General features: G+C 36.9%; 1 protein-coding gene across 1 annotated transcript in view; it reads right to left on the bottom strand.

Moving 5' to 3' along the window:
• Positions 1-26,245, bottom strand: part of cdkal1 (CDK5 regulatory subunit associated protein 1-like 1) — a 123,834-nt gene that overhangs the window by 34,929 nt on the left and 62,660 nt on the right. Inside the window, exons 9-11 of the mRNA XM_068758811.1 lie at positions 22,230-22,396; positions 16,462-16,607; positions 3,097-3,277 (exon numbers count right to left, since the gene is read on the bottom strand). Of these exons, the coding sequence (XP_068614912.1) occupies positions 3,097-3,277; positions 16,462-16,607; positions 22,230-22,396 (494 nt within the window). The remainder of the gene's footprint in view (positions 1-3,096; positions 3,278-16,461; positions 16,608-22,229; positions 22,397-26,245) is intronic.

Genomic DNA, 26,245 nt, shown 5'->3' on the forward strand with positions numbered 1-26,245 from the left:
CTCAACACCCCCACACACACACAAAGTCCATTTATCAAGGCTAAGTTTTAGTCAGCTGGGGATGATTATGGAGATCCAAGCTAATAGCATTCACATCCCTTTATTCTCAACACGCTCCCATCTCTCCCTCCATCCCTGTGTGTCTCTTATTTCTACCATCTGCTGCTTTACGTCTCATCATACATTCTCTTTTATTAAATAGGTATAACAAGTCAAGTCATCAAATCACAATATATTTCCCATTGTAATAACAAAAATACAATGGTAATATTACCAATAACAACATCATGTATTAGCACTAATATGATTTGTTTTGTCTCATCTTTATAAAGTTTTAGGAATAATTAACAGCTAAACTTGCACCTTAAATAACCAAAAACCAAATGTGGAAAAACAAACACTAAAACGTTTGCTTTTCATGAAAATAACTTTTCACATTCTTTGTGGTCCTTTCAAAGGACTTGAAAAGTAACTCATTGTGCATTTTGTATTCCAAAGAATGGAAGTTATAGTAGATCAATTAACAAGCTTATGACACAGGATGTCTACTGCTGTCAGAAACCTACCCCTAGTGAACCTGCCTAATTACTTCCTTCAACATGCGAACCCATCTCTCAAAGAAACAATGACCTTCAAGTCCAAACACGCCATAGATTTATCTGCACTGCAAGGCAGAGTGAATTGATTGAAACTACAGTCACTGAAAAGTGTCAGCGCTGAAACCACCCTGAGTGAAATCCTTCCCCCTCCTGCTGATAGTATTTATGGAAAAGGTTATGTGTGGCATACTGATAAGAACGTAAAATATTTGCACTTGCTTTTATAAGACAGCGTGTGCTACACATGTGGGGTTAATATAAACCAAAGTAAGACCACAAACTTCACCGCAGCGCAACAGTGAGGCTGACTTCTTTATCAGCAGTGACATTTAGCAGGTGACCACTGGCAGTGGCCAATTAAATCTGATTGGTGCTCCATTTCCCAGAATGGACATGGCCTTTATGTCTTTCTTTGCACCATTCATCTCCCCTTCCCTTTAAGCTATCTTTCCAACATTCTTCCTTCCTTGCCTTCTCTCTCAGGCCTCCCTCTGTATCCACTTCCTACTCTATCTAGTACTCCAACCATCCCTCCTGTGGCTATTCAACATAGTTGTGTTCCAGACAAACCATCTGGTGCACTTTATTAATGACTGACCCTACATGGCCCAGACGTCGCCTAGCTTCCACCACATGCTGTGTGTGTGTCTGTGTTTGCATCTATGTGTATGTGTGGATGAACAGGTGCACAGTGACTGATGATGTGATGTGTGCAGCTTTAACCACCGAAGCAGGTGTACTAGTTAATTCTAATTTTGTATCCCTCCCTTTTACTTCTCTATGTCAAACACAAATATACTAACAATTCACTTAAATACCAACATTGAGATGGCATCATTTAAAGACAACACAAGACGATAATGTTTACAGGCAGACAAGTTGGAGTAATCAATTCACCTAAATTGCATATGTTTTGAGGTAAGAGGAAACCAGAGAACCCGGAAAAAAACCCATGCAGACATGGAGAGACCATAAAAAACGACACACAAATGGGAATTGAACCTTCTTGCTGTGAGGCGACAGTGCTACCCACCATGCTACTGTGCCACCCTATGGAATTAAAATGTACATTTCATTTTCAATGAATTATTAATAAAACTACCAAATATTTATTTTAAAAAATGAACAACCAACCCTTTTCAATTTGACAGACCTCAATTAAATTATCTACAAAATATTAGCCAGAAGCAAACTGATTAATTGATTGGCTATAATAATAATAATGGATCAGAACCAGCCGATACTTGAACTTAAACATGACGCAAATCAATATAATCCAGGCATTCTTAAAAAAGAAAAATAATTATCATTTTCCGGTTATTATTTATGGCCTCAAAAGTTCAGATTTTGTGCACCTTTAGACAGGGAAAATATATAAAAAGGGAGAATTATTTCAGAAAACCAATATTATAATTTCTTTAGGCAGAGCTGAGATGAAACGTTGGTGTGCTATAGTGATGATCTTTAAATGTTTATTCTGTGACCATGTATAAATTTAAGATATAAGTTTAAGTATGTAGTTTAAGTAAAAATTTGATCACAATTATTTTATATGTAAAAAAAACCCAACAACTTTGATTTGACACCAACACCAAATTTACCACCAACTTGACACATTCTGACAGTCAAAGGGCTGCGTGTGTGAAAGTCTCGCATAGATGCTTGCTGACAGCCAATTGCTGACAATAAAAGTCAGATAAGACAGATGGAGGAGAAAGGAAGGAGATGGGAAAAAAGATAAGAAGAACTAGTGATGTGTGTATGAGGGGACTGATCCTTCCGAGACACACTCAGATTCTCCACAGAGAATGAAGGGAAATAGGAGGAAGAAGCGAAAAAGAGACTGCCTTATGCAGACACTCTACTTGAAAGAGAAGTGTCAACACTTTGATGGTTAAGAGTGGGAAAAAAATATAAGGAGATAAAAACATACAGTATAGGGTATAGCAATATAGAAGGTCAAACCCTAAGGAAAAAAGTCAATGAAAACATATCTCGCATGAAGTGCAAGTAACATGTGTGCCATTGCGTATATTTGATAGTTTGATAACTGTTGTAACCAAGCTGTTAAATAAGCACCAATTATTCTTGCTCATTCCCAAGTAAATACAGCACAGAATAGAACTTAATTTAACTCGATGTGTATTGTATGTATTGTATGTTATTGGCTTCAATTGATTATTTTAGAAGAATATAATGAAAATACCAAATAAACTTAAAGTAAGCTGATTGCAAATTAATGGCAGGGACTGAAATGAGGATGGATGGTTATTGCACCACTGTTGACTGTGGATTTACCAAACAATGCATCAAACAACAAGCACGAGACAATGTTCCAACAAAGGCTTTCACTTTCCAATAAACCCCGGAAAATTATTTGGTGATACAATCCCCGACGACAAGGAGGGTTTTTTGCATTCCCACCATGGAATTGAGTTATTTTTAGTCCACATCGGAAATGTCAGATAAAAGATAGCGTTTCCTTGCTCACACTTACTATATGTGCTGGTACTTGCTCCATCTTGGCAGCAGGAGTGCCAGGCCTGGGGTAGAATTGGTTGATGAAGAGACTTGGGAATCGGTAGAGTTTAACCAAGTCCATGGTTTCGAGGAAGTCTTCCTCTGTCTCACCAGGAAAACCACAGATTATATCTGTAGCAATGGTTATACCTGAAACCCTGAAAGAGAGATAATATAAAAAAATAAGGTTATTTTGCTATTGTGGTGGTGCTGATCATTCATCAGAAGGGAAGCTTAACCTCTGTGTTGCAGAAATTTAGCAAGAAAGATCACTGACAATGTGACACAATACAAGCACGAAGGAGAAAAAAACTGAGAAGTCTGCATTTGGTTCTGCAACCACAATCTAGAACCACAATCTCAAAATGGAATAGATAAATAATTTAAGAGAAAAAAAAAACATTAATTGTTATCAGAATCCCCTTAAGCAAACGCTCAGTATTCAATACTATTGTTTGACTGTACTTGTACTGCTCTAACATTCTATCTAATAAATATATTCATCATCATCATCATACAAGATACAGTTTTAATCCTTAATTTTTGTTAAACAAAGGAATATTTGGAACCTGTAGGCTTAATAATTAAAGAAGCAATGCTGAAAATGGGAAGGTACAGCAATTCAGTTTTGATGGAACCAAGAGTGCCTTCTGAGCTGTTGTGTACCCACAAGATTATTAAGGTGTGCAATTGCTGTCAGTTGATGTGACACATTCAAAGCATTTGTACAGCCTGTAATCTCAAAAAAACATTCCTCTCCTAAAGGGATTTTAAAAACAAACATTTGAAATAACTCATATGAATTATTGCTAATTAATGCAATATCAATACCACATTACATATATATATATATATATATAAATAAAACACTCCCTGAAGACATTGCATTAATAATGATTAGAGAAATTAAATGAAAGTGACAAGGGAAAACAAGTTGTTTTTCTCCTGGTTTCAATAGATAACCGTCTTAAGCCTTTGGAGGTATGGTACTAATGAAGAAGAACCATACTGATACCAAGAAACGGCGTACAAGAAACTCAGGCCAAAAAAGACAACTGGTTGTCAGTGTAACTTCCTTTCAATTAAAATAATGCAAGAAAACCGTAATTTTTCTTCAAACTGGTTTTATCTTCAAGTTGGAATTAACTTTTGTTTACACCTGCAATAATTTCAATTGCAGGTATGAACAAAGGTTTTACTGTTATTTATCCTATTACGGATGATGCTATATCCTCCTGAGACCCAGGAGGATTCAAAACGGGCCTGAAAATACACCTTTCAGGGGGCCAGAAACGGAGATAGTCATCACGACTCTCTCCGGATCAATCCCCCACACCCTTTTTTTGTCCACCTACGTTGCACATATTAAGTGTTCTTGGAATTTATCGTAATTTATTGTCATTCTGCATCTGTGGTGGAATTTATTTTTAATTTATTGTTATTTAGCATATGTGGTGTAATTTTTTAAAATTTTTATTGTTATGTTGCATAAATTGAGTAATAATATTGGTTTTATTTTCATTTTTATTGATAAAGTTGTATTGTTAAATTTTTTTTGTTAAATGTCGATGATTTATGTACTAAGGACTTTCAACGGAAACAAGACCGCAAGGGCTTTTTTGAAATGCTCCTTTTAGACAGGATGTTTGACTTTATTTGTACTGTAATACATGCTACTGTGTGACTGTACCTGTACCCTAACATTCTATCTAATGAATATATTCGTCGTCATCAGCCCGTTGACATGCATTCTCTGTAATGGACAAATGTCCACTACAGAGGACATGCTGGATCTCAGGAGGATATATATATATATATATATATATAAATAAAACATATTTTAATTAAAATGTAGAATAAGCAGACAACCTGCCATCTGCCTAAATACGCTTAATTAAACTTGAAAAAAATATATACCATGTTGTTCAGCACAATTATCATTGCTTCTTTGTTTGCAAAAGCCCTCATGCACACTTGTGTATTTGCGTTTTCATATATATACAATTATGTTTGTCATCATATACTTAAAATATGTGCTTTAGTATGCAACCGTGTTTGCACAACAGATGCCTGAGTGGCCTCTGATTAGATAGATGTAGACGAGACCATAGGAGCACACGAGCCCCGAAAGTGACAGCAGGAATAAGAGGAACGGCTTTCAGAGGAAAGAAATAGGAGTGGAAGGATGAGAAAGGAAGAATGGCAATCTGGGAATGTAAATATTTATTCATCTGCCAGAAAAAAAGGTTGTGCTGCCCATCTGCCCTCCAGTGTGTGTTCTCTGAAATGGTAATGTTTGGCACATGCAGGCTGCTGTAGCACAGTGAATGGGCAGTAACAGAGAGAGAAACAGATGAAGTCAGGAAAGGGATGGGCTGTTGAGATTTGGTTTGTTTTAATGTATGAAGTTTAGAAAGCAGCTGTCTCGACTCAAACTCAGCATCTAAATAGAAATCAAATTAACATGTGATCTTACAGCTTCATTATAATGTGTGGAGAAGAGAATTAGCAACAGCAGCTGGGATGACAGTGAAAACTAAAGGCGTAAAAAATTGATGAATACAGAAGCTCAGCATATTTTGTGAAAAATCAGTCGTAATCGGTCATAATCAGAGCATCTGTGAGGAAGAGCAGTGGGGTTTTCAGTATGAATGTGAAGTCCTACACTAAGCAATTCGTCCACTTAAATACTCTTAAAATTAACAATATTCTGATTTTACAAAAGGTTCAAACAAAACCACAACACCTCTTTCACCTTTTCATTCAAGTCAAGTACATTCAGTCACTTAAAACTTCCTACACTCTATTAATGTATCTCAAAATAAATGTGTATCCATTACTACATTATCACTCAGCTGTAAAATGAAAAACAAAATATATTGGCCAACTGTTCCATCACTTTGTTGACAAAAATAATATTTTAATTATTTTAATCATTAAGTATCACAAAGCAGTTTGTATAATTGTCACTAGGAGTGTGTGATAGTAACAACAAAAGTACTCCTCAATATTTTCTGGGTCATTATTGATTAACAAAATTAGATTACATTGTGAATCTTTAAATTTGGTTTAGAAAATGCTTCAATTGCACCAATCACTAAATACAATTTATTTTTGTCTATTTATGACATTAATGGACACTGTTTAAGGAAAAGGGAAACAATTATTTGTTATGTCTCTCTGCTGTTTATCTGCAGCTTCTTTTTACTGAACTATTCAGCCAACGTTTCTGGTTTGTTTTCTGATGATTCTTTGGCTGGTTTCCATAAAAAATGGAAAAGATTTTCATATCCGTTGTATTCCGAGTACGGTTGTCTTTGGAGACGGTGCAACAAGTTGGTGATGGAGCCGTCTTTAACAGCAACTGATCCTCTGAGCAACCTCCACCGTTTCAAACCAGTTGCACCAAGTCAAACAACGTGGATGGCACAACAGGGTGGTGACATGTTTATAATACAATGACCATGCGGAGAGTTACTGAATACTGTCATGGATGTACGCTTATGTGGATTTCATTACATAAATGTATTGAATGGAAAACATCTCATGTACAGTCCACTGCATATCTAACAAAAAAAGAATGTCTTCCTAAAGTGGAGAAAGAAGAAATCTTAGAAAAGGACAATAATAAGGACACTTTAGACTAGAGGACTGAGAGCGATCACTCAGATGCTTCAGTGCTTGATTTACCCGTGGCAGTTGGAGGTAATTGCACCATCATGTAGTAGCTCAGTTTACAGGGACAAAGAGAGAAGACATAAAGTGGGCTTGGTTATCCCTCACTTTGCTGATTAACTTCCAGCATAAATGATGAAGGAGAGGACCGTAAGGAAAGACTGAGGAGGCACAAGTGAGTGAACAGACAACAGAAGGACTTCAGAATGATGCACAGCCAAACAATGGTTCAAATCCAAGACTGCTAAATGGCTTTTCGGCAAATAAATGTAAAATGTTCTTAGACATAAAACATGATAGTTGATGTTGAATGGACAATGTGTTTGTCTAATTCAGATTGTGTGCATGTGCACTGGAATGACAAGAATAAATACAAGTATACATTTTATAACGTTTTATATCCATAACAGTGTGTTCTTATTCAGCATTTGTATCAATGCAGTTGGGATGACTGGCTGATGGACAAAAGGCATCAACACATAGAGCGCACAAAAAAAGGACACCGTTTAAGAAATGTTGGCTGCTGCATTCTGGTATTTTGTAGTAATTTGATTCGATGACAGAGTAAAAGAAAAAAATAAACAAAGAAAAACACCAACTTTTATGTTTGAAAGTGGAGAAATGACAGACATATGACTGGTTAAGAGACACAGACATTTGACGGCTTCACATACCTGTCAAACTGTCAGAAAGACTTTCTTAACCTGCTTTTCACAATGTTCCCTAAAATACTTGCTTGCTCTGGTTTGGTGTAGAATGATTTTGGTTCTAGTTACACTGGTGTGAAAAGACAAAACATGCACAAGTGCATGAGCAGGCAGAGCTATAACAGTCAACACACAGAGTTGTGACAGAATTCTTAAGTTAACACTCTTGCTTCCAGTCCTTAATATCTTCAAACATCGACATAGAATCTTAATTATTGTGTCTCATAAGGCATTTTATATTAGCTATACATGTAATTATGTTTTTATAGAAATTAATCAAAATACGGTATATTTGGGTTGTGCGTAACAAGTTTTGTTTGCTTGTTTTTTAACTGCGCAAAGACGATCTTTTTCAATTTGATAGGTACATAACTGATATTATATAATCTAAATATGTGTAAATACGATGTAAATACGATGTCAGTTGTCCACTAAGTGAACAGCAAGTCATTTGTCAAATGACCTCTGTCAGCCTATGTAGCAGGTCATTTGTAAAGATCAAGGTGGCTACTGCAGAGCGAAGGGAGAGCCAAATAAATAATGATCCCACTGGAGTCATCAGTAAACTTTATCACTTAATGAAACAGCCTGAACACAGCAGAGCAGAACCGCAGTTCAATTTAACACACACCCTTAGACATGCAGACGCACCACATACTTCATTAGTTATGGAGAGCTGTAATGAGAACACACACATACACATTGCATTAGTCTGAGGGAGGGGTAATCAGAATACATAGACACCATAAATCCATCGACACACACAAGTATGCTTTTTTTTGTGTGTGTGTGTTGTGTGTGTGTGCTTACATATGCACCTAGGTGGGCTGCCTTCTGATTGTAGTCAGGCAATAAATGGGCTGTCCCTTTGCACTTTATTTCAATTTGATCCAATCTTCATTGACATGTATGTGAATCATCCCACTGTTATTCATTTCACTTCACAGCTATAGCATCAAGGCACCAGCTAAAGGCGAGGCACAAGAGCCTTCCCCCAATCACATGAACTGTCGGCTTCTCACCCATCCCATATTAATGGGATAAACTGCTTGAAGAAGAAACTACACACACACACACACACACCCATCGTCTCCAGACAAAACTGGATTTATCTATGTTTGAAATGACAATCAAATGGATTCATGTAAGATAAAAAGGCCTCTAAAGTCACTTGTAGGATGAAAGTGACCACGCTGAAATATCATCCTGCAGGGTGTTTGCCCGCAAGTTCAAGTTAGCTTGATAGAGTACAATTATTGAAAATCTAATGCAGACACAGTCACTATCAATGTTAAAACACATAATAGCATAGCATAAAATATTTATTCTGTATCAAACAGACAAGGCTTCCAGACTCTTATTCTGATTTCTGACTCTAGTAGCTTTCTGTTAGGCAGGCAATTATTGGTAAATGACTAATTACTTTTAACTTACTAATCATTTTATGAATCATTAAGCTGATAGTGATTAGAGCCCCAGAGTAGCATCATATGGGATTTTCTTGAGAATGAGGAAGAACCTGTCAGGGAAAATCAATTAGTGTCTTTTAAATATATGTGCAGTCATACTTTGATGTGGTTTACTGGACACCATGAATAATGCTTAGATTAATGGCAACATCATCCTTTTTTTCATCTTAACCATAAACACAATGATAAAGTAAGCAACTACATGTAAACTATGAAACGCTGAGCAGAAAGATAGATTAAATAGCCGTCATCAACATTCCTCTAACACCTCACTAATATTATTTGAATAAATATTCACAAGCAAACACATATGAATCCAGATTGTGATTGATTATTGGTGTAAACACTCAGATTTGCAAGTTATAATTCAGAACATCTTAATTTTATGAAACAAGAAACCACAAAAATATTTTCCAGTTCATGGATAATTCCAATTCTAAAGGTGTCAGGGCACATTCGAAAGGCAAATAAAAAACTGAATGCTATCACTTCCCAACAAACTATATTGACTAAAAATGCATTAAAGGTGTGTGTGAGCACATGTAGTACTTTGCTCAATTATATGCTTCATAAAGTGATTAGCCTCAGCCAAGTTTCTCCTTGTTTTTTGCAGATTATTATTACTACCTGGGTGACCCTTTCCTCTCATATCTGATCAAGACACTTTAACTTATTAAATTGAGTATGGCAATTGTACAAAAATCAATGTAACTGATAATACATTAAATATATTGCCTTGTGTTTCTCGTTCATACAGAAATCCAACTATTTGGAATCAGGGTATTAGTTGGGGTTACGATGGGAGAACAATGGATAATTTGGTCAGTTTCAGCAGAATTTGCTCCAAGAGAAATCTGATCTGGAACTTTGTATGGCTTGGAGGTTTAGCCCAGATTATCTTGTGGTGTAAGATGTTTACTGATCCACTTGTACACATCCTTAATTTACGTGTGGACAATTGGAACTGCTCTTATCATTTTCAAACATGTTCTATTTTTAGGATTTAAAATCAAGATGATTTACTTCAGAACTTTCTGAGAAACATCACTAATCGCCAATAAGAGTGACATCCCGGAGCAAATGACTGTGCTGCCAAGCAACCGTAAACATGCTGGCCTTTTTGGCAGTATTCATCATACTACTGTTTGATGTATTTCTTCAGTTTTCTCATATCTAAGTTTAATACGCATGGCGACCTGTCATTTCGTTTGCATACGCAGCTCGTTCTCGAAAGGGAGTGACATTTTACCAGCAGATTTCCCTGCCTGTGTACAGGACTTCAGAAACAAACAAACACAAGAGTGATAACAGGCTCAATCACACTAAATTTCACTCCCTGTCACATACAAATAAACACACATACAAGGAAAGATACAGAAAATCACTTGTGTGTGAATCTGTGCAGTTGAAAATAGTCTTTGAAACGTGAGGTGACTTCAAAGCACGAGAAACTGAACACAATGAGAGAGAGACTGGACGGTGAGTCAGAGTGAAACGTGACTGACTAATATCAGCTAACCTTGCATGTGTGCAGAACAGGAGGGGGGGCAACCACATGGAACGTCAACACTTGACTTTCCATTATGTTTTTAAGACATTTATCAAACCAGAAATTATTGACCTTAAGAATCATAGCTAAACAAAATATTTATTTTAGTCTGATGAACGTTTTGAAATCACAGGTAGAATAATCTTACTGAATACAAGAACAATGCAAGTCGAACAGTAGAGTGACCTCATGCAGATTAAGTTTTGTCTTGCTGCGTTTTGTGCGTGGGAAAGAAGTTGATGTGCATTCCCATGCTAATATACAAATATGATTCAGTTGAGCAACAAAGAAAATCATATACAAATGGATCTTTTAAGCAAATACCACAAGTGAGTCAACTCAAACAATACCTTCGTCTTTCAGGAACACAGATAACCTTCAGGATTATGAGTCAAACCCACATTAAAGCATTTGATTGATAAAAATGGCAATGATAAACTACACAGCGGCAGTACCGACTAACTGGTGGCCAACTTCAAAATTGTCATGAGAAAGATAATTCTCCAGCCAGGTCATGAAAGAGACTGAGTGAAACTATGGGGCTATGAAATTCAGAGAAACACCATCTTGTTCTCTAAAGTTAAAGATGTATGGGTCACCCCAGTTGCTGTGTGCACTTTGTGATCACTTGGGCAATCGAGTGTCAATGCCCAGCCAACATATTTTGAAGACAAGTTCTGACACACTTTAAAAATTGTCAGTTGCTCTGTATTTCCCTGTATCATGCACACAAACTGACCTTGTGCTCCAGCACTGCTGAGGGTGTGTGTGTGTGTATGTGTGTGTAGGCAGGAAGGTTAGGTAATGTGGTCTAAGAAGCCTAATAATACATTAATGCAACTTAATGAAGGGAAACTTTGCCTCTAATAATTAAAGTGAAGCTGTATGCATCCTGTTTATCCCCCATGTATGTGTGTGTGTGTGGTTTGTGGGAAGGAAATATGGCATAATCCACAGGAAGCGTCAATAAGACAAGGATGTGTTAGGAAGAGAGTCATTATCCACAAGCCCTTTTCTCTGTCAGCTGCACTGCGCGCACGCACACACACACAAAACGGTTTCAGTTTGTCGTCAAGTTAATGACGTGTTCTCTCTGCTAGTTTCCTGTTTTTATGGACCCAATTCAAGCTACACTTATTGACACACACAGACAGGTATGAAGACAATAAGTGTCTGTATCTCCTTGAAATAGCTTTACAATACTGCCATCAGACAGTGTGAAAAATTATAAAGGTTTGCAAACATTCAAGCTTCAGTATCACGAGTGCAAGAGTGGATGTTGGGAGAGTCTAATATGAAATGGAAGGAAAGAAAAAGTCAAGGCAAACAGGCATAACTCAACTGTCAACACAAGTTGGTGAATTGAATCCTAAATGTCATACTGTATAAATACTGTATGACATTTCGTATGGGTGCTGAGTTTTTTTAAGATCGTACACCAAAGACTGTGGGAGTCAACAAATAAACATTAGATGAGTGGAAAAAGTGGTAGGAAGTGACTCATTGAGTCACAAATAATTAGAATGTATTTTAAAGCTGCTAGCAATTTTTATTTTTATTATGGCGGAAGAGTTTCTGTGAACCCATTGTTTCTCCGTTAATAGTGAGATGTGCATGGAGATGACGAGGTGTGCATAAGTATAATCGGTATATTTTTCTAAACATTGGACTCCAGCAGTGTGACTATTTTCTAGTGTACATAAAAACAAAATCAGAGTATCTATGGTGTAACATATAATATTCTCCAAAAAATATTTAGATTCAGGGGTCTGGTTGCTGCTAGTGGCAATCATTGTAATTAGGATCAAAATAAGAGAAACTAAACTGACTCCAATCCGAAACAGCAATGCACCGCTCTTGAATGTAATTTACAACACCACAAAAAGCCATAGGACCCATTCTGAATTTTATACTGTATACTTCAGAATCAAGTGTTCTCTGGGAGAACACTAAAATTAATGGAGAGAGAGATAAACATGACAATTATATCATGTTGAAAGAATTAACAACAAAAACAAAAAGTTATTCTGTTTCAGATCAAAGGCCAAGAGTCAAAACACAAACAGAAACCCTCATTATTTCATTGTTGATTTACCTGCTCAATCATCAGCAGGCGGGAAAGAAGAAGAAAGGGGGCGTGAAATGTGGTCCAACGAGTAAGACAGGTATGCCTCAAATCTACCGTCTCTTCCCACCTCTTGTACCATCTATTCTTTCCCTCGCTCAGCTTCTCTTATTTCTATGCTTGCCCCCCAACATTTAAATGTGGCAAACAAGCAAAAAAACAACAACAAAGTCAGGAAAGGCGCAAATACGTTTTCACACCACTTATGTATTAAACTAAGGCTGGAATTTAAAAAGAGAATAAACTGCAAAGCTTTGTCACCTATAAGAGGGAAGAGCAAAGTTATGTTTAGGTAAAACAAATATTTAATTACTGGAAGGTAAACACAATCAATGTAAGCATATAAAAACTTGCATCTACATGCATTAAACCAATACAAAATATGGAATAAAATAGGGTAGACAAGCAACCAAATATTTAAATGAATATATATGTATATATATAATGGATGACATAGATATTTTGAGGCCATTTTGCTAGTGAGCTCTGGGGATCGCAGATTAATCCAATCGGGCCTTCAAAATTAAGCAAACCTCGGAAACAGTGAGCAAAAAGAAGTGCACCTTGTCGCTATAGTTTTGAATTGTCAGTATACTGACTATATGAATGTGTTTCCTATGGATTCATATGGCCTGAGACTGCATAGATGTGCAGAGGTTGTAATATCTGAGGAAACCAACCAGCTGCCTTGAGGGATGCCACTGAAGGCCTAAGGGTAGCTAAACACTCCCCTCCCCCATCATCTATGGTTTTCTGCTAATGTGATTACACATGCTTAAAGCCTCCAATTTAAGCTCAACTCAACTAACCAAAAAACGTCATCATAACTCTGGCATATTCTGTTCCACCACACATTCACCACCAATCCTCAACCCACAGAGGGACAACTTTGCTTTTTGCAGGAGTTTCATCTTTGGCCCCTCAGAGACATTTCATCCTACAGAGTACTTCTGGGAAAATCAGCCCAGACATAAATGCAAATTATCAAACAAATGTGGAAAGGATTTTCTGACCATAATAACTCAAACTGTAACAGCCTTATTCCACCATTACAGGATTTTCTCCATACACAATTAAATAAAGACTGTAATTCATTATGCCATTTTAATTGATCGAAGCAGAGTGAAGAGGACGTAAAAAGATTAACTATTGGCAGTCAGAGACAAATTGAGCATTTTAATGAAATAATTATTTAAACTGATGGCTCAAATTATGTATGACAGAAAACAATTCACTTAAAAGTTGTAAAAATCCGTTATTCAAACGGAGTGTATTCAGTGCATTTTTCTCTAATTATATGGATTAATTTAGTGGTGAAGCTTTGTCAGCCAGAACCTGCAGTGGAAATTGTGTTAAATATCAACTTTTTATCCTTTTAAACTCAGAATTAAATTTTCTTCAAAGAGTTTGACATTTGAATGATAATTAGATTTACCCTTAACTTTGATAAATGTGACTGAATTTAGACAAGTTATGTGCAAAGAAAAGCTGTTGATGTTATTTAAAATAAACATGTGTAGCTATGATTTTCATAATGGTGATAATCACCCCATCTTGGTTGTTAGTGGGTGCTACAACTTCAACACTGCATAATAAAAGTACACTGGTCATCAACTCCAAGAGTTCACACATTGAGGAGAAAGTCTGTGCAAAAAGACAAGACTTTTGAAATCTCTTGCAGAAAAGAAACCAATTACACCATATATCTCACCACTAAAAAGGAAATAAAGGAAAAATCTGAGTTTAAACAATAAAACAAATACTCAGGTAATACTGCCTCATGTTCAAAACACAGCTCAACATCCCTTGTCGTCAAGGATCTTGCAGAGGGAGGTCTGATGTGTGTCTGTATGTGTGGGTGCTGGTTTGCCATGATAAGAAAGGCCAGAGGTGCTCGACTCCCCATGACCTCTGCAGTGCAGGTGGTATTAACCTGTTTGTAAAGAGAAATACATTTGTCTTCTGCCAGTCAGATAAGCTTTGACCTCACACAATCATCCACAAAGTCCAGTGTTACATTCTTTGAGGTGAACCTTATGTGGCTCAACCAAGCCCCAACGTGAGAAACCCCCCCTCTCTCGCTGTTAACCTTGAATTATTCTAGTTGCATGTCTACAAGTAACATTATCAAAAGAAGTGTCAGTGAAAACACTTTAATACACCGTTAATAAAATTACAGAATGTAAAGTTTAGCATATTCCAATGAATGAGTGTGGCAGCAACAACAATCATTCACGTCCCTGCGATATGGTGACCGATCTTGTCCTCTGCTTGACCAGACTGTTTTGTCTCCAAACAATGCTGCCATTTTCAGTTGATTTTCCTCTTGTCTGATTGAGCTGTAATATTTATGTTGTTAACTGCTGCATGACAGTGTATTGTACTGTAGAGCTCAAATACTGAACTCAAATCATCCAAGTCAGAGTCCATGAAAACACAGGACTATCACTCCTCAGCTCCCTGATGCCCTTTTAGAGACCTTAAAAGGTAAGACTTTTGAGGAAGAAAAAAACCATGCAATGCACTGGATCAGAAGCTGGCAGGGCTCAAAGATGTAATTGTGTGCTAAGTAGAAGACAACAAAGGCAAAATTAAAATTTTAAGTTATGCAGTCCCTTGGATAAAGAAAAACAAAAGATACAGCGACCTGAAAATAAAATTAAAAAACACGAGATGAGTAAAAAGATAACAGATGGAGAGAGAAAAATGATATCCCCTAAACTCAAGCAGTAATCGTTCTCTGTACTATATCTGCTGACAATTAATTTATATATAAGTCTATTTGAAAAAAATAGTCTAGCTCATCATGATCCATCATCCTCATTATCACTTTGCTGGACATTTTACGTTTCCATGATGTCAGTGACATTTCAGACGACAGTGGCAATAAATAACAGTTCTAAGTATCTGCAAGTAAAAGAAAGGGGTAATATCTGAGGAGGTGTCCATCATCAGGAATTAATGGACTAGGACACCTTGAAGGCCATTAAATGTGTCATAAGTCAGAACGTAGCTTCCCTTGTTATACCTTAGAGTTTGACGAATACATGGAAAAGCCATTACCAACCTATTAAAATCCTATGTAATGGTAAGATCCTCCTCTAGTCCATTAAATAAGATAAGCCCTAGATAAGACTTTAAATGTGGAATATATATATTAATTCCACTCAGCTGGACTGTATGTTAATGAGTAAAACAGATAATTCAACATTGTATTGCTTAACAATATAAATAAATGACAAATGGTAAGCCATGTATGATGAGTAGCGAGCTGAATGACAAGTGAGATTTTTTTTGCATGTAATTTTTGTTTAGGTGTCCACGGCTGGCATATTAATTTGGAATGCTGAACAGCTTCACTGGGACAACTTCACAGATGATCACTATATGGACTTAATGGAAACCATACCGCCCTCAGAATTGTATATTCATCCAGACCACATTATAAAAAAGGAAAATGAACATGTTTCCATCCTGCTCCCAATGTGTGTTGTTAAATGTGATGCAAAATAACGAAAAGGTAGACTTGCACTTACCGTGGCAAATGTGTCAATTATCTGTGTCACCAGGTAACAATGGATATACACAATGAACACACAGTGCCCGTGTGAAAAACTAGCTCATTCTATTACAGGCATTGGTACATGAAATTAGAAAATCAAATATGAATGCAAAATAATACAGAATGGAATCATTTTAAAAGAATAGTCACCAGGATATGTTAAATGAAAAAAGTGAAATAAAACATGCAACCACAACACTGATGTAATTAGCGCCCAAATCCTCCTTTAGTCAGTTAGAACACAATCTGTCTTACCGCTCTTTGAGGAAGTCCACCACTGTCTTGAAGTCACTGATGCAATATTCTCTCTTCATGTCCATCAGGACGCTGTCAGAGGCAGACTGGACTGGAACATGAAGGAAAGCGTAGACACGTGGATGATTCAGTATCTTAGCCATCTCCTGATGAGGTGAAGAGGAGAAAAAAACTGTGTTTGCATGTTTCATATGCGAGTTTCTTTCTGATCTGCTGTTTTTAGTCTGTGACAAAATGCCACTATCCCTTCACTGAGTTTTAAAAAACATAGAAACAAAAACAGTAAGTAACATTTTGAACAGTTCAAGCATTGGCATTAATAAATTGATGCTAAAAAAAACTTTTGAAGACAATAATCTTGATTTATCTCTGCAAAACTATTGTTTATGCAACAGAATATATGGACAATAATACAAGTTACTTTGATATTCTACATGGATAAAATTATCAAGCAATGCAAAATTTCACAGATGTTTCTGGTCAATGGGGACTGCTAGTTTTGAATAAATTAAGGAATCATTAACTTTCCATGGCACTTCCTGTACTCCATTTACTCTAGAACTTCAACAACAAATATCCACTTTCTTTTATTATTTTTAAACACTCTGTTACACATCACATAATTTAATTTTGGAACTTACTGACATTTTTTTATTATGGTAAATCGGTAATATAGATCTATGATCTCAGCATATAAAACGGGGCACTAAAGAGAACACACAGAACTATGAGTCATGTCTCCACTTTGGCAGTTTTACCAAAGGCATTTTCAGGAGTGATGTGACAAGGCTACATTAAATGAGGCATGAAAGGTTCTTTTTTTCACCCACTCTTACTTTGATTAATCCACATCGAAATAAAGAGGTGACAGATGTCAGAATCCCGATTACCATGATAATCAACACAGGAAGGAGAAGAAGAAAATGAGGGGAAGAAATTATTCAATGATTTCCTACAAGAATACACTGATTGCAGTCCATCTTCTCAATTAAGATATATTGTAAAATGTTCCTGCCTTCATACACAGACAAAAAGCACACGCACACCGGCACACACAGATACAGTGCAGCACAGAGGTCTGACCAATGGAAGCTCCAAATTAGAAAGAATTAATTTAGTGAGAAAATGGAGCTTGATTGGTGACAGAAATCAGCTAAATGTGTGTGTGTGTGTGTTTGAAAGACACAAACTATGCGTTCATGCAGAGGACAGATAGATTGGCGCTGATGAATGATGGTAATTGTCCAGTGTTAAAGAGTTTCCAAAGCTCATCATCACTGACATCAAAATGCCAAATGGCATGAACTCAGATGGACAAGAAATTATCTAACTTAATCTCAACAAGTTTATTTCAAAGGATCTAATATTAAACCCCTGCACATCAGATATGACATAAAAGAACATGTATGAGAGAGAGAACATTTCATAAGTGTCATAATACCTAAAAAATGTATGATATAACAGAACAGATAATCTATTAAATGTAATTGAGTTTGGGTTGGTATTTTGTCTAAATACTTCCCACAGTCGTTCATATTTAACATAAATAAAATAAAATTTAATTTATGGATTGACAGTATATTTGGCACGAAATAGAGAAGAAAAGAGAAGGTGGAATGGAGGAGACAAAAAAAAATGCTTTAAAGGTTGTACCAGGCAAAAATAAAAAAGGTGTTTAACTGTTCAAGTTGTTCAAGATAAAACACAACTGCTGACAATAAACTCAATACTAGCAGGAGGACTAACTCTGAGTTAGAGGGAGTTTCCAAGGACATACACGTTCTGAATCAGTGCACTCTCAACATTACTCTATGGTGCATACTTGATGGATAAATAAATAACAGTAATTGCACACGACAGTGTTAATATACATAAAGAAAATGTTAAAGTCAGATGGAAAGGAATGCTCTAAATCAAACTGATAAATAAATAAATAAAAAGTAGTGAACTCTGACATCCACAGAAACCCACACACTGTTAACAGGGTTCACCCTTGGGAGGCTAAACGATACTACAAGCAGTTCCCAAGATAATAAGTCAGATTCCCATGTGTGTGCACTAGCGTGTAGTGTTGTAGAAAATATATGCAGCAGGAAAAAGAAGGACTGAGCTCCCAATGGTGTTAAACATTTCAAACACTTCAGGGATGCGCTTGATTTTCACTGGAGCTCGTATTGAGCCAGTTGCACATCAAACAATAGATAAAATCAATATGTTGTACAAAGAAAGGAAAATTAAGTGCACATGATTCTGAATGCCACACTGTACTGAATTTATATATATTAACAGACAACCACTAATCCAGTCCTCTTGGTCTGACAGGGTTCTTTTATAGAGGTTGTATAATCTTACTCTTATTCTTTCTAATGGCAATGATCATTTTATTTATATACTGAAGCTTATTCCTTTGCAGGTAAACTCATTATGCTATTATCAGAAAAACTAAAATAAAATCAGTATCAGAAGCATTCTCCTTTCATTTGAAGAATGTAGTTAATATTGTTTTGGATATATGCAATAGAAAAAATGACAAATGTAAATTTTTTCAGTCATCTTATATCTCAAATGTCAAAGATCTGTACAATAATGACATTCAGGTAAAATCATCATGGCTCATGTATGTATTTATGTTTGTCAGGGTTGAAAATGTATAGCTTGCCAGGTATCCTCCAGATAAGATGATCAATGGATCATCAATGAGTTTCTAAATATTATTTGTATATAATAAAGCATCTTGTAAATATAGTTCAACTTTAAGTTTTAAAGTAAGAGAAAAAGTAGAATTGCTTGAGTCATTTTTACTTCCAAATACTCAAGTAAAAATGCCTACGGATGGCGTGATGCAATCAGTTAAAACGTCGGATACAAGTGGCCATCGAGAGGAGATTGGGCCTTTAACTCCTCCAATCAGCAAATGGTACTATGAGGCTGTCTTCATCTGTCAGAAAAAAAAAACTGGCTCCACGAGAGGAAACAGTGTGTTCTCATGTGCCCTAGGGAGACAGTAAAAACGTGTTGATCTGAGAGTGTCCGTGAGAAACAGCGATCTTTTAGCACAAGTGGAGATTTATCTTGGCCTTTTCAGTTTCAATCACAGCCATTCAGCACGATGTTGTTTTATAAGTGCTCGTGTTCTTCAAAAGAAAAGGCAAGGGGTTATATGTTGGCCTTTGCTTAAGATGAGGAATGAATCTACCTTCAAGATCTGGTCTTCAACATAATCATGCCACTCTCTATATATATTTTATGCCTGTGATTACAGTCATCAAGACAGAAATGGAAGAAAAAAGACGAAAATGGCAATGGTCCTTCAAGGTGCAGAGATGAGAAGGAAGCAGGAAATAAAGATTGAGTTTATAAAAAGATTAAAGGTGAACAATTTTCATGAAAACATATTTCCTTTTAATCTAAATGGGTTGTTTTTCTTCTACATTTAATAATACCATGCCAACTTGAGCCAGACAAAAACTAAACTATACATTTACCATCACGATAATGTTAACCTTTTCTCAATAAATGACTCATTGAAGTCACTCCGTGCACATTTACAAGTGTGTGGAGTCACAAGGAGCAAAACTAGAAAAGACAGTTAATTCTTGTTTCACATCTTCGTGTGTGTGTGTGTGTGTGTGTGTGCATATTTACAGTTTGACAGACAGATGGAACAGAAAAAAGAAATACATTTCTGAAATGTATGCAATAAATTATGGTGCGTTCCCTGTCAGATGCAAGGAGAAGCATAAAGGTTGAATGGGGAGAGTAGATATAAAAGACAATGGTAAGTTAAAGATGAGTTCTTATCTTTCCTTATGTAGGTTAATTGACTGAGGAAATAAAGCAAAAAATATATAATTCAAATCAAGGCATGGACATTAACACTAAAAGGCCCAGTGGCAAATGAAATTATTCTTAACACACACACACAGATTAAACTAGTGTGTCATCCTAGTATATTTCTAATTATCAGTTAATTGTTATTCCCTATCATTAGGAGGGTGGTTTTTTTTTAATTGTAATGTAGCCAAGCAGAAAGCCTACCTATACATGTGGGGGACAATTAGCCACCTCCATTAACCCCTGGTTAATTACAACCCCCATTGCTGCTTCCCACAGCACTTTCCCCACTTCTCTTACACCTTATATCTTTCCCTGAGCCTTCATCCCCATTTTTTTATTTTCTGTCCTCATTTAATTAATCTATGAGCTCCAATTTTCCTTCGCTGTTTCATTCAAAACTGTTTCCTGCGCAGGGTGGCTGGGGTGGGGACCCTTAGAGACGGGGTGAGGAGCTCAGTCACCAGGGAGGAACTCGGAGTAGAGCCGCTGCTCCTCCACATCGAGAGGAGTCAGTTGAGGTGGCTGGGGCATCTATTTCAGATGCCCCCCGGGGAGGTGATCCGTGCATTTCCCACTGGGAGGAGGCCTCGGGGAAGACCTGGGACATGCTGGAGAGACTATGTCTCACAGCTGGGCTGGGAATGCCTCCGGATCCCCCTGGAAGAGCTGGAGGAGGTGGCTGGGGAGAGGGAAGTCTGGAAGTCCCTGCTGAGAAAGTTGCCTCTGCAACCCGGCCTCAGATAAGCGGTGGAAGATGGGTGGGTGGATGGATGGATACTCACCCTGTTTTATCATCCATGTCCACTATTCTATTTATATTTCTATATTCTATACTTCCCCAACAACATTCTTCAAGCTATGAATACTAAAAAGCATGACCAACTCAAGACTCGTGTAGTTTAAACAAAAACAGTCAAGTTCACTATTTTCTTGTAAGTTGCTACCTCGAATGCTCCACAGCCAGAGAGAACCAATATCAGAAAATGTAACTCAGGTATGCATAACCATATACTTCACAGATGAAGTACAGAACCACAAACATCTATAATAGAAATCCAAAATAAAAGATACGGTTGAACTCATTCTACCCCTCTTGTGTTCAAATGTAAAAATGCTATTTTAGCTTTAAGTTTTGATTTTTATGGTATGATGTAATTGATATGCTCCATTATGTTGCACTTCACATAATATTTTGGCAATTCATTCTAGATAAACATAAAACAAATAAATTTCACAAAATATGAACAAAACATTTTCCCTTCATCATATTTGTACTATAAAATACATTTATTTGGGAAGTTGTGTAGACAGCTCCTCTCTACAGCTGTACATTTAGTTTCATTTTGCTGATTGGGTTTATTAATTTTACAACAAAATGTTAACAAAACCACACTGACCATAAAACAAAAACGAGTCAATGTTTTTAGGCTTCATATTTCATTTATTCAAACTATTTGGACAAATTATCTAAATCTGGGTTGATTTGTTGTTCGAAAGCAAAAGCTGGATGTGGTGGGAAATGATTACGCAAACACAAAAACACAGAGAGGGGGCTCGAAAGCGTACAAGAGAAAGAAGGGTTAACAATGTCCATTGTTCCATTAGGGAAGACAGTAATAACTGATAAAATGAGGCTGCTAAAGAGGACACAATGGTCCTTAATTGACTCATTAGGGAGAGCAGAAAATGAGCTGCAATAATGAATGGAGTATGAGTCGTGCAGCTAAACTGCTTGGTAAGCAAACCAGACAGGCATTTAGTTTATTAAATCTAGACAAAGTAATATTATTTGTTCACAGAAAGTCATCACACAAGAGACAAAATAGACGCTAATAGTGAAAAGAAATTATCTTCCTAGCATTCAGTTTTATTTATCTGTGATGTATTATTGTGTCTGATGATAATTCTGGGGAAATGGGTGGTTCACATACCTCTAGGTGTTCCAGGATATACGGTGGGTTGGTCATTCCCAGCCTCAGCATGGCTCCTTCTGGAATCTCATCCACCAATTTCCAAAGCAATGTAGGAAGGTCCGTTCCTATGTCTCTACCATAAGCGCCTGTGTCCTCACTGGTCAGCCAAATCTCACACACTCCCTCTAGAAAGAGGCATGTACATAGATTAGAAATACCGAGCAACTATCATTGTATGCCCTGAAAAAAAAAAAAACATTGCAGAGGGATAATGCAGCCGTTAATGTCGAACCCTGCAGTGTGAAGTGGAAAAGGTCGATTTGCTGTGGTGACCCCTCACGGGGTCTACAGTAGTAGGATTGTAGCTCTTGTCTACAAATTACAAGGCTTTGGCAGAAACCGTTTCACGACAGTGACTGACAAACTTTGAAGATATCCTTTCTATAAACAAGGTTAGCAACAGCAACGGTGATCAATCTGCAGAAGAAATGCTAAATTTGAGGTACCTTATGAACTTTATGATCTAATGGCCATTTGGCTGTCAGTCTGGAAACTGTGTGTGTGTGTGTGTGTGCATGAGCAATTTGTTGAGACACATCATATCAAACACACAGAAAAATACATTTGCACTTGAGAGGTCAAAAGCTTAGGTGGCCAAGCACACACAGATTGCCACACAACAATCATTAGCTGTGCAGAGACACAGAAAAAAATATTAGTCATTCAGAGTGATGGTGGTTGGATAATTGTCCAGTGTGTGTGTGTGTGTGTGTGTGATAGACACAAACTATGCTTTCAAAGACATGCAGACTCCAGATAGATTTAGCATGATGGTGGTATAATTGTTTCCAAAGCTCATCATCATTGACATTAAAATGCACCAGCAGTTTCTAAAGCCAGACTCATCTGAGAACATGATGAGAAACATCCATCCCTCACACATGATCAGCTCCAAGGCCACCTCAGGTCTTCTCATAATTAGAGTGGATAATCTATCAACAGAGGGCCAGACCTGCATTAAAATTGGCCTATGAGAGACACTTGTTCCTTATGAAACGAAATTCATGTGATTCCACACTCAAAATGGCACCAAGCTTTCCAGCCCATGTGCTGTTGGTTATTGAATGTCTCCAGTGATTCCTGGGTCTGATTTTTCAGAAAACTATTGTGTTTACTCTCAGCTAGTCATACATAGATTGCCAGATAAACTCTGCCCAGTAATGTGTCCATTTGGCACGCTTCTCAGTCCCTTTCGCATTTGATATGCCATCGGTGTTATCATTGGCCAAAAACAGAGGACTGTTTCATCAGGAAATGTAAGCTTGCACTCGCTTCTCTATCCGCTGTGACAGACAATAGACAGCTGCTTCCTCTTGTAGCTGCTGTGTGTAAAGCGGTGACAGGGGTCGTGCCGACTTACATGTGTCTCAGGCATGTCATGATTAATTTAAATAAAATTCAGTCATGACAGAAACATTTGTAAATCCATCAACAAACAATCTGACCAATTACCTTTGACTTTTGATATTTGCCTTTACATCTAACACAGGAGTGCACACATTGCACAGGGAGGAGTGAATAAAATACCAAACGTTAAAGATGGTATAAAGAGTGGATGATCGGTGCTTGGGGATGAGCTTTTATGGATGAGACCACAGTTAAAACAGTGGCTCCATCATGGAACAGTGGTGTAGTCTAGTTTACTATACACTTGCATATGCAGTGCATGTGTTCACAAATAAGTGATGGAATGTAAAAAGACTGGCTATGTGTAATGAACATGAAAAATCCTGAAACCGTCCACATGCATATACTGCTCTCCTATAGGCTGTCAATGGTAAATACTTTGACAGACTGTATAAAATGTTTTTAGAATAATCAGTTCTATTAGTTTATGAATAGATGCATAGATTAATTTATTGTGTTCAATCATATCAGCTCAGTCTTGAGATTTCCCCGGTTCTGATTTTGGAACCTGGGAAATCCTCTAGCTTTTACTTTTTGGGCACACCTGCATAGGCCTGAATAGCACACATAAAACGCTACTGCCAGAGACAGGCAGGGAGGGAGGAAGCATGAGTGAGAGGAAAAAATCTGTCCATGTCAAAGCTGCATTTGTTTTTTGTTCAAGTTTAACACTATCAGCATTTTTGACAAATTCCATACACCTGTCAAACATTCATAACTTCAGTGCTTTGCCAAATACTTGTTTGCTATCTGTGAGTCTGGGAAAGTGAGTGCAAATTTATATATTGCTAACCAAGCCATTTAATCAGAACTGAAAATGAAGGTGTGTGGATTGTTGCTTCTTGCTATTCCTGGTCAATATCCGCACTGTGCACATTTTTCACACCATGCATATATTACCACTTTATATTAAAATGTTCTTGTAAAGTTCTTGTAATAATTCAGTAAATGAAACCGTAAACGTTGATGACGAGAGAAAAAAAAACATTCATTCATCATTACCACAGTGGAAGTGTTTCCAAGCAAACAATTCCTCATAAGCAGCATTTCATAGTAGTCTGTTTTGTGGACCGAAATAGTCCACAGATGTGTCACATTTGAAAGTTTGTCGCCTGCAAACGGAATAATTTAACTGATGCATTGAAAACTCAGATGTACTGTTACAAAGGTCACCTGTCAATCTACTCTTTAATCAAAATATTTTTAGAATTGAAATGCATAAAAGAATAATAATATCTTCCTGTGTGTTACTCCAATCACATACTGTAAAAACAAATCAGGCTTCATTGCTAAAATTGGGATTAGCTTCACTGTCTGGAGATTTGACCAAACGTCTCTCAAGATAATGAACTTGTATTAACCATAAGTAGAAGATGAGAGGATGATGGCCATGTGGAGCATGGATTAGAAGAGACACTGGAAGGGAGAAGAGTCAACACAAACGATAGGAAGCAGATCCCATTTCTAAATGCTTCAGAGACCCAAGAACTGCAACAAACCAGGGCCGAGAGAGAGCGAGAGACACACACACACACACACACACACTCACACACACACTCACGTCTTAGCGTTGATATTGCATACTGAATTGGTAATGGTTAATATCAGCTGCCAAAAAAGTAAGGCAAACATACAATACAGCAGTCGTGTTAATCAGTCTAAATAAGCTTTAACGCTTTCTAATTCAAGGCTGTTGACCTAAATTCCTTTGGTGCCTCTGTGTGTGTGTTGGTGTGCACATGAAATTGTGCGTTTACATGCACTAATTTAATAAATAATAATGGTATGTCTGGTCAGTATTTATGCTAATATATTCATGACCCACCAGCAGGCATGTTTATGTTTGTTAATTCACTTAGCGTCAGTCTATGAGGCGCCGTAATAAGCTCAAACAAAACACACCCTGTTTATTTGGTTAGTGCCCTCTTTAATATGAATATACTGTATTAGTTTTTAACTATTTGTAAATGAAAATTATTGTATATATATTAAACCCCTCCACATAGCAACAACACCTCCTTAACATACAGACAGAAAATCTTTATACTCTTTCTGTGTCAAACTGCATTTGATCTTTCAATAGTAAAGATCAGATTTTTTTTTTCATTTGCTTGAGTCATCCCAGATACTCTACAATCAAATGTACTTAAGTGTTGCATAGCTCCTTTTAACGCAAATCCATAAAGGAAGAGCACTGCAAAGCTCTAAACTCTACTGGAGACAAATTAAAGGATCAAAAGACATGAAAAATACGTACTTGCATGCATATCTTTTAAATAAAACCCACAAAAAATAAGCAATTGAGTCATTTCCCACTGCCAGGAAAAGATTTTTGCACTAGATGTTTTCTTCTTTGTATGTCATGTTCAATATCACACATTTGTCAGACAATAGAGAACAATGGTCGACATACAATCATATTCATTATTAAACCGTGTTCAGAAGATATTTAATGCAGCCTTAATGTATTTATTATTTTGACATCTCTTTCAAATTAAACAACAATTGCAAGATGTTCCAAGGCAACTTGAACTAAGTGTCACTGTGCAAACATTGTTTACTTCAAA

The sequence above is a fragment of the Brachionichthys hirsutus genome, chromosome 3, assembly GCF_040956055.1.
Source record: "Brachionichthys hirsutus isolate HB-005 chromosome 3, CSIRO-AGI_Bhir_v1, whole genome shotgun sequence".
NCBI lineage: Eukaryota > Metazoa > Chordata > Actinopteri > Lophiiformes > Brachionichthyidae > Brachionichthys > Brachionichthys hirsutus.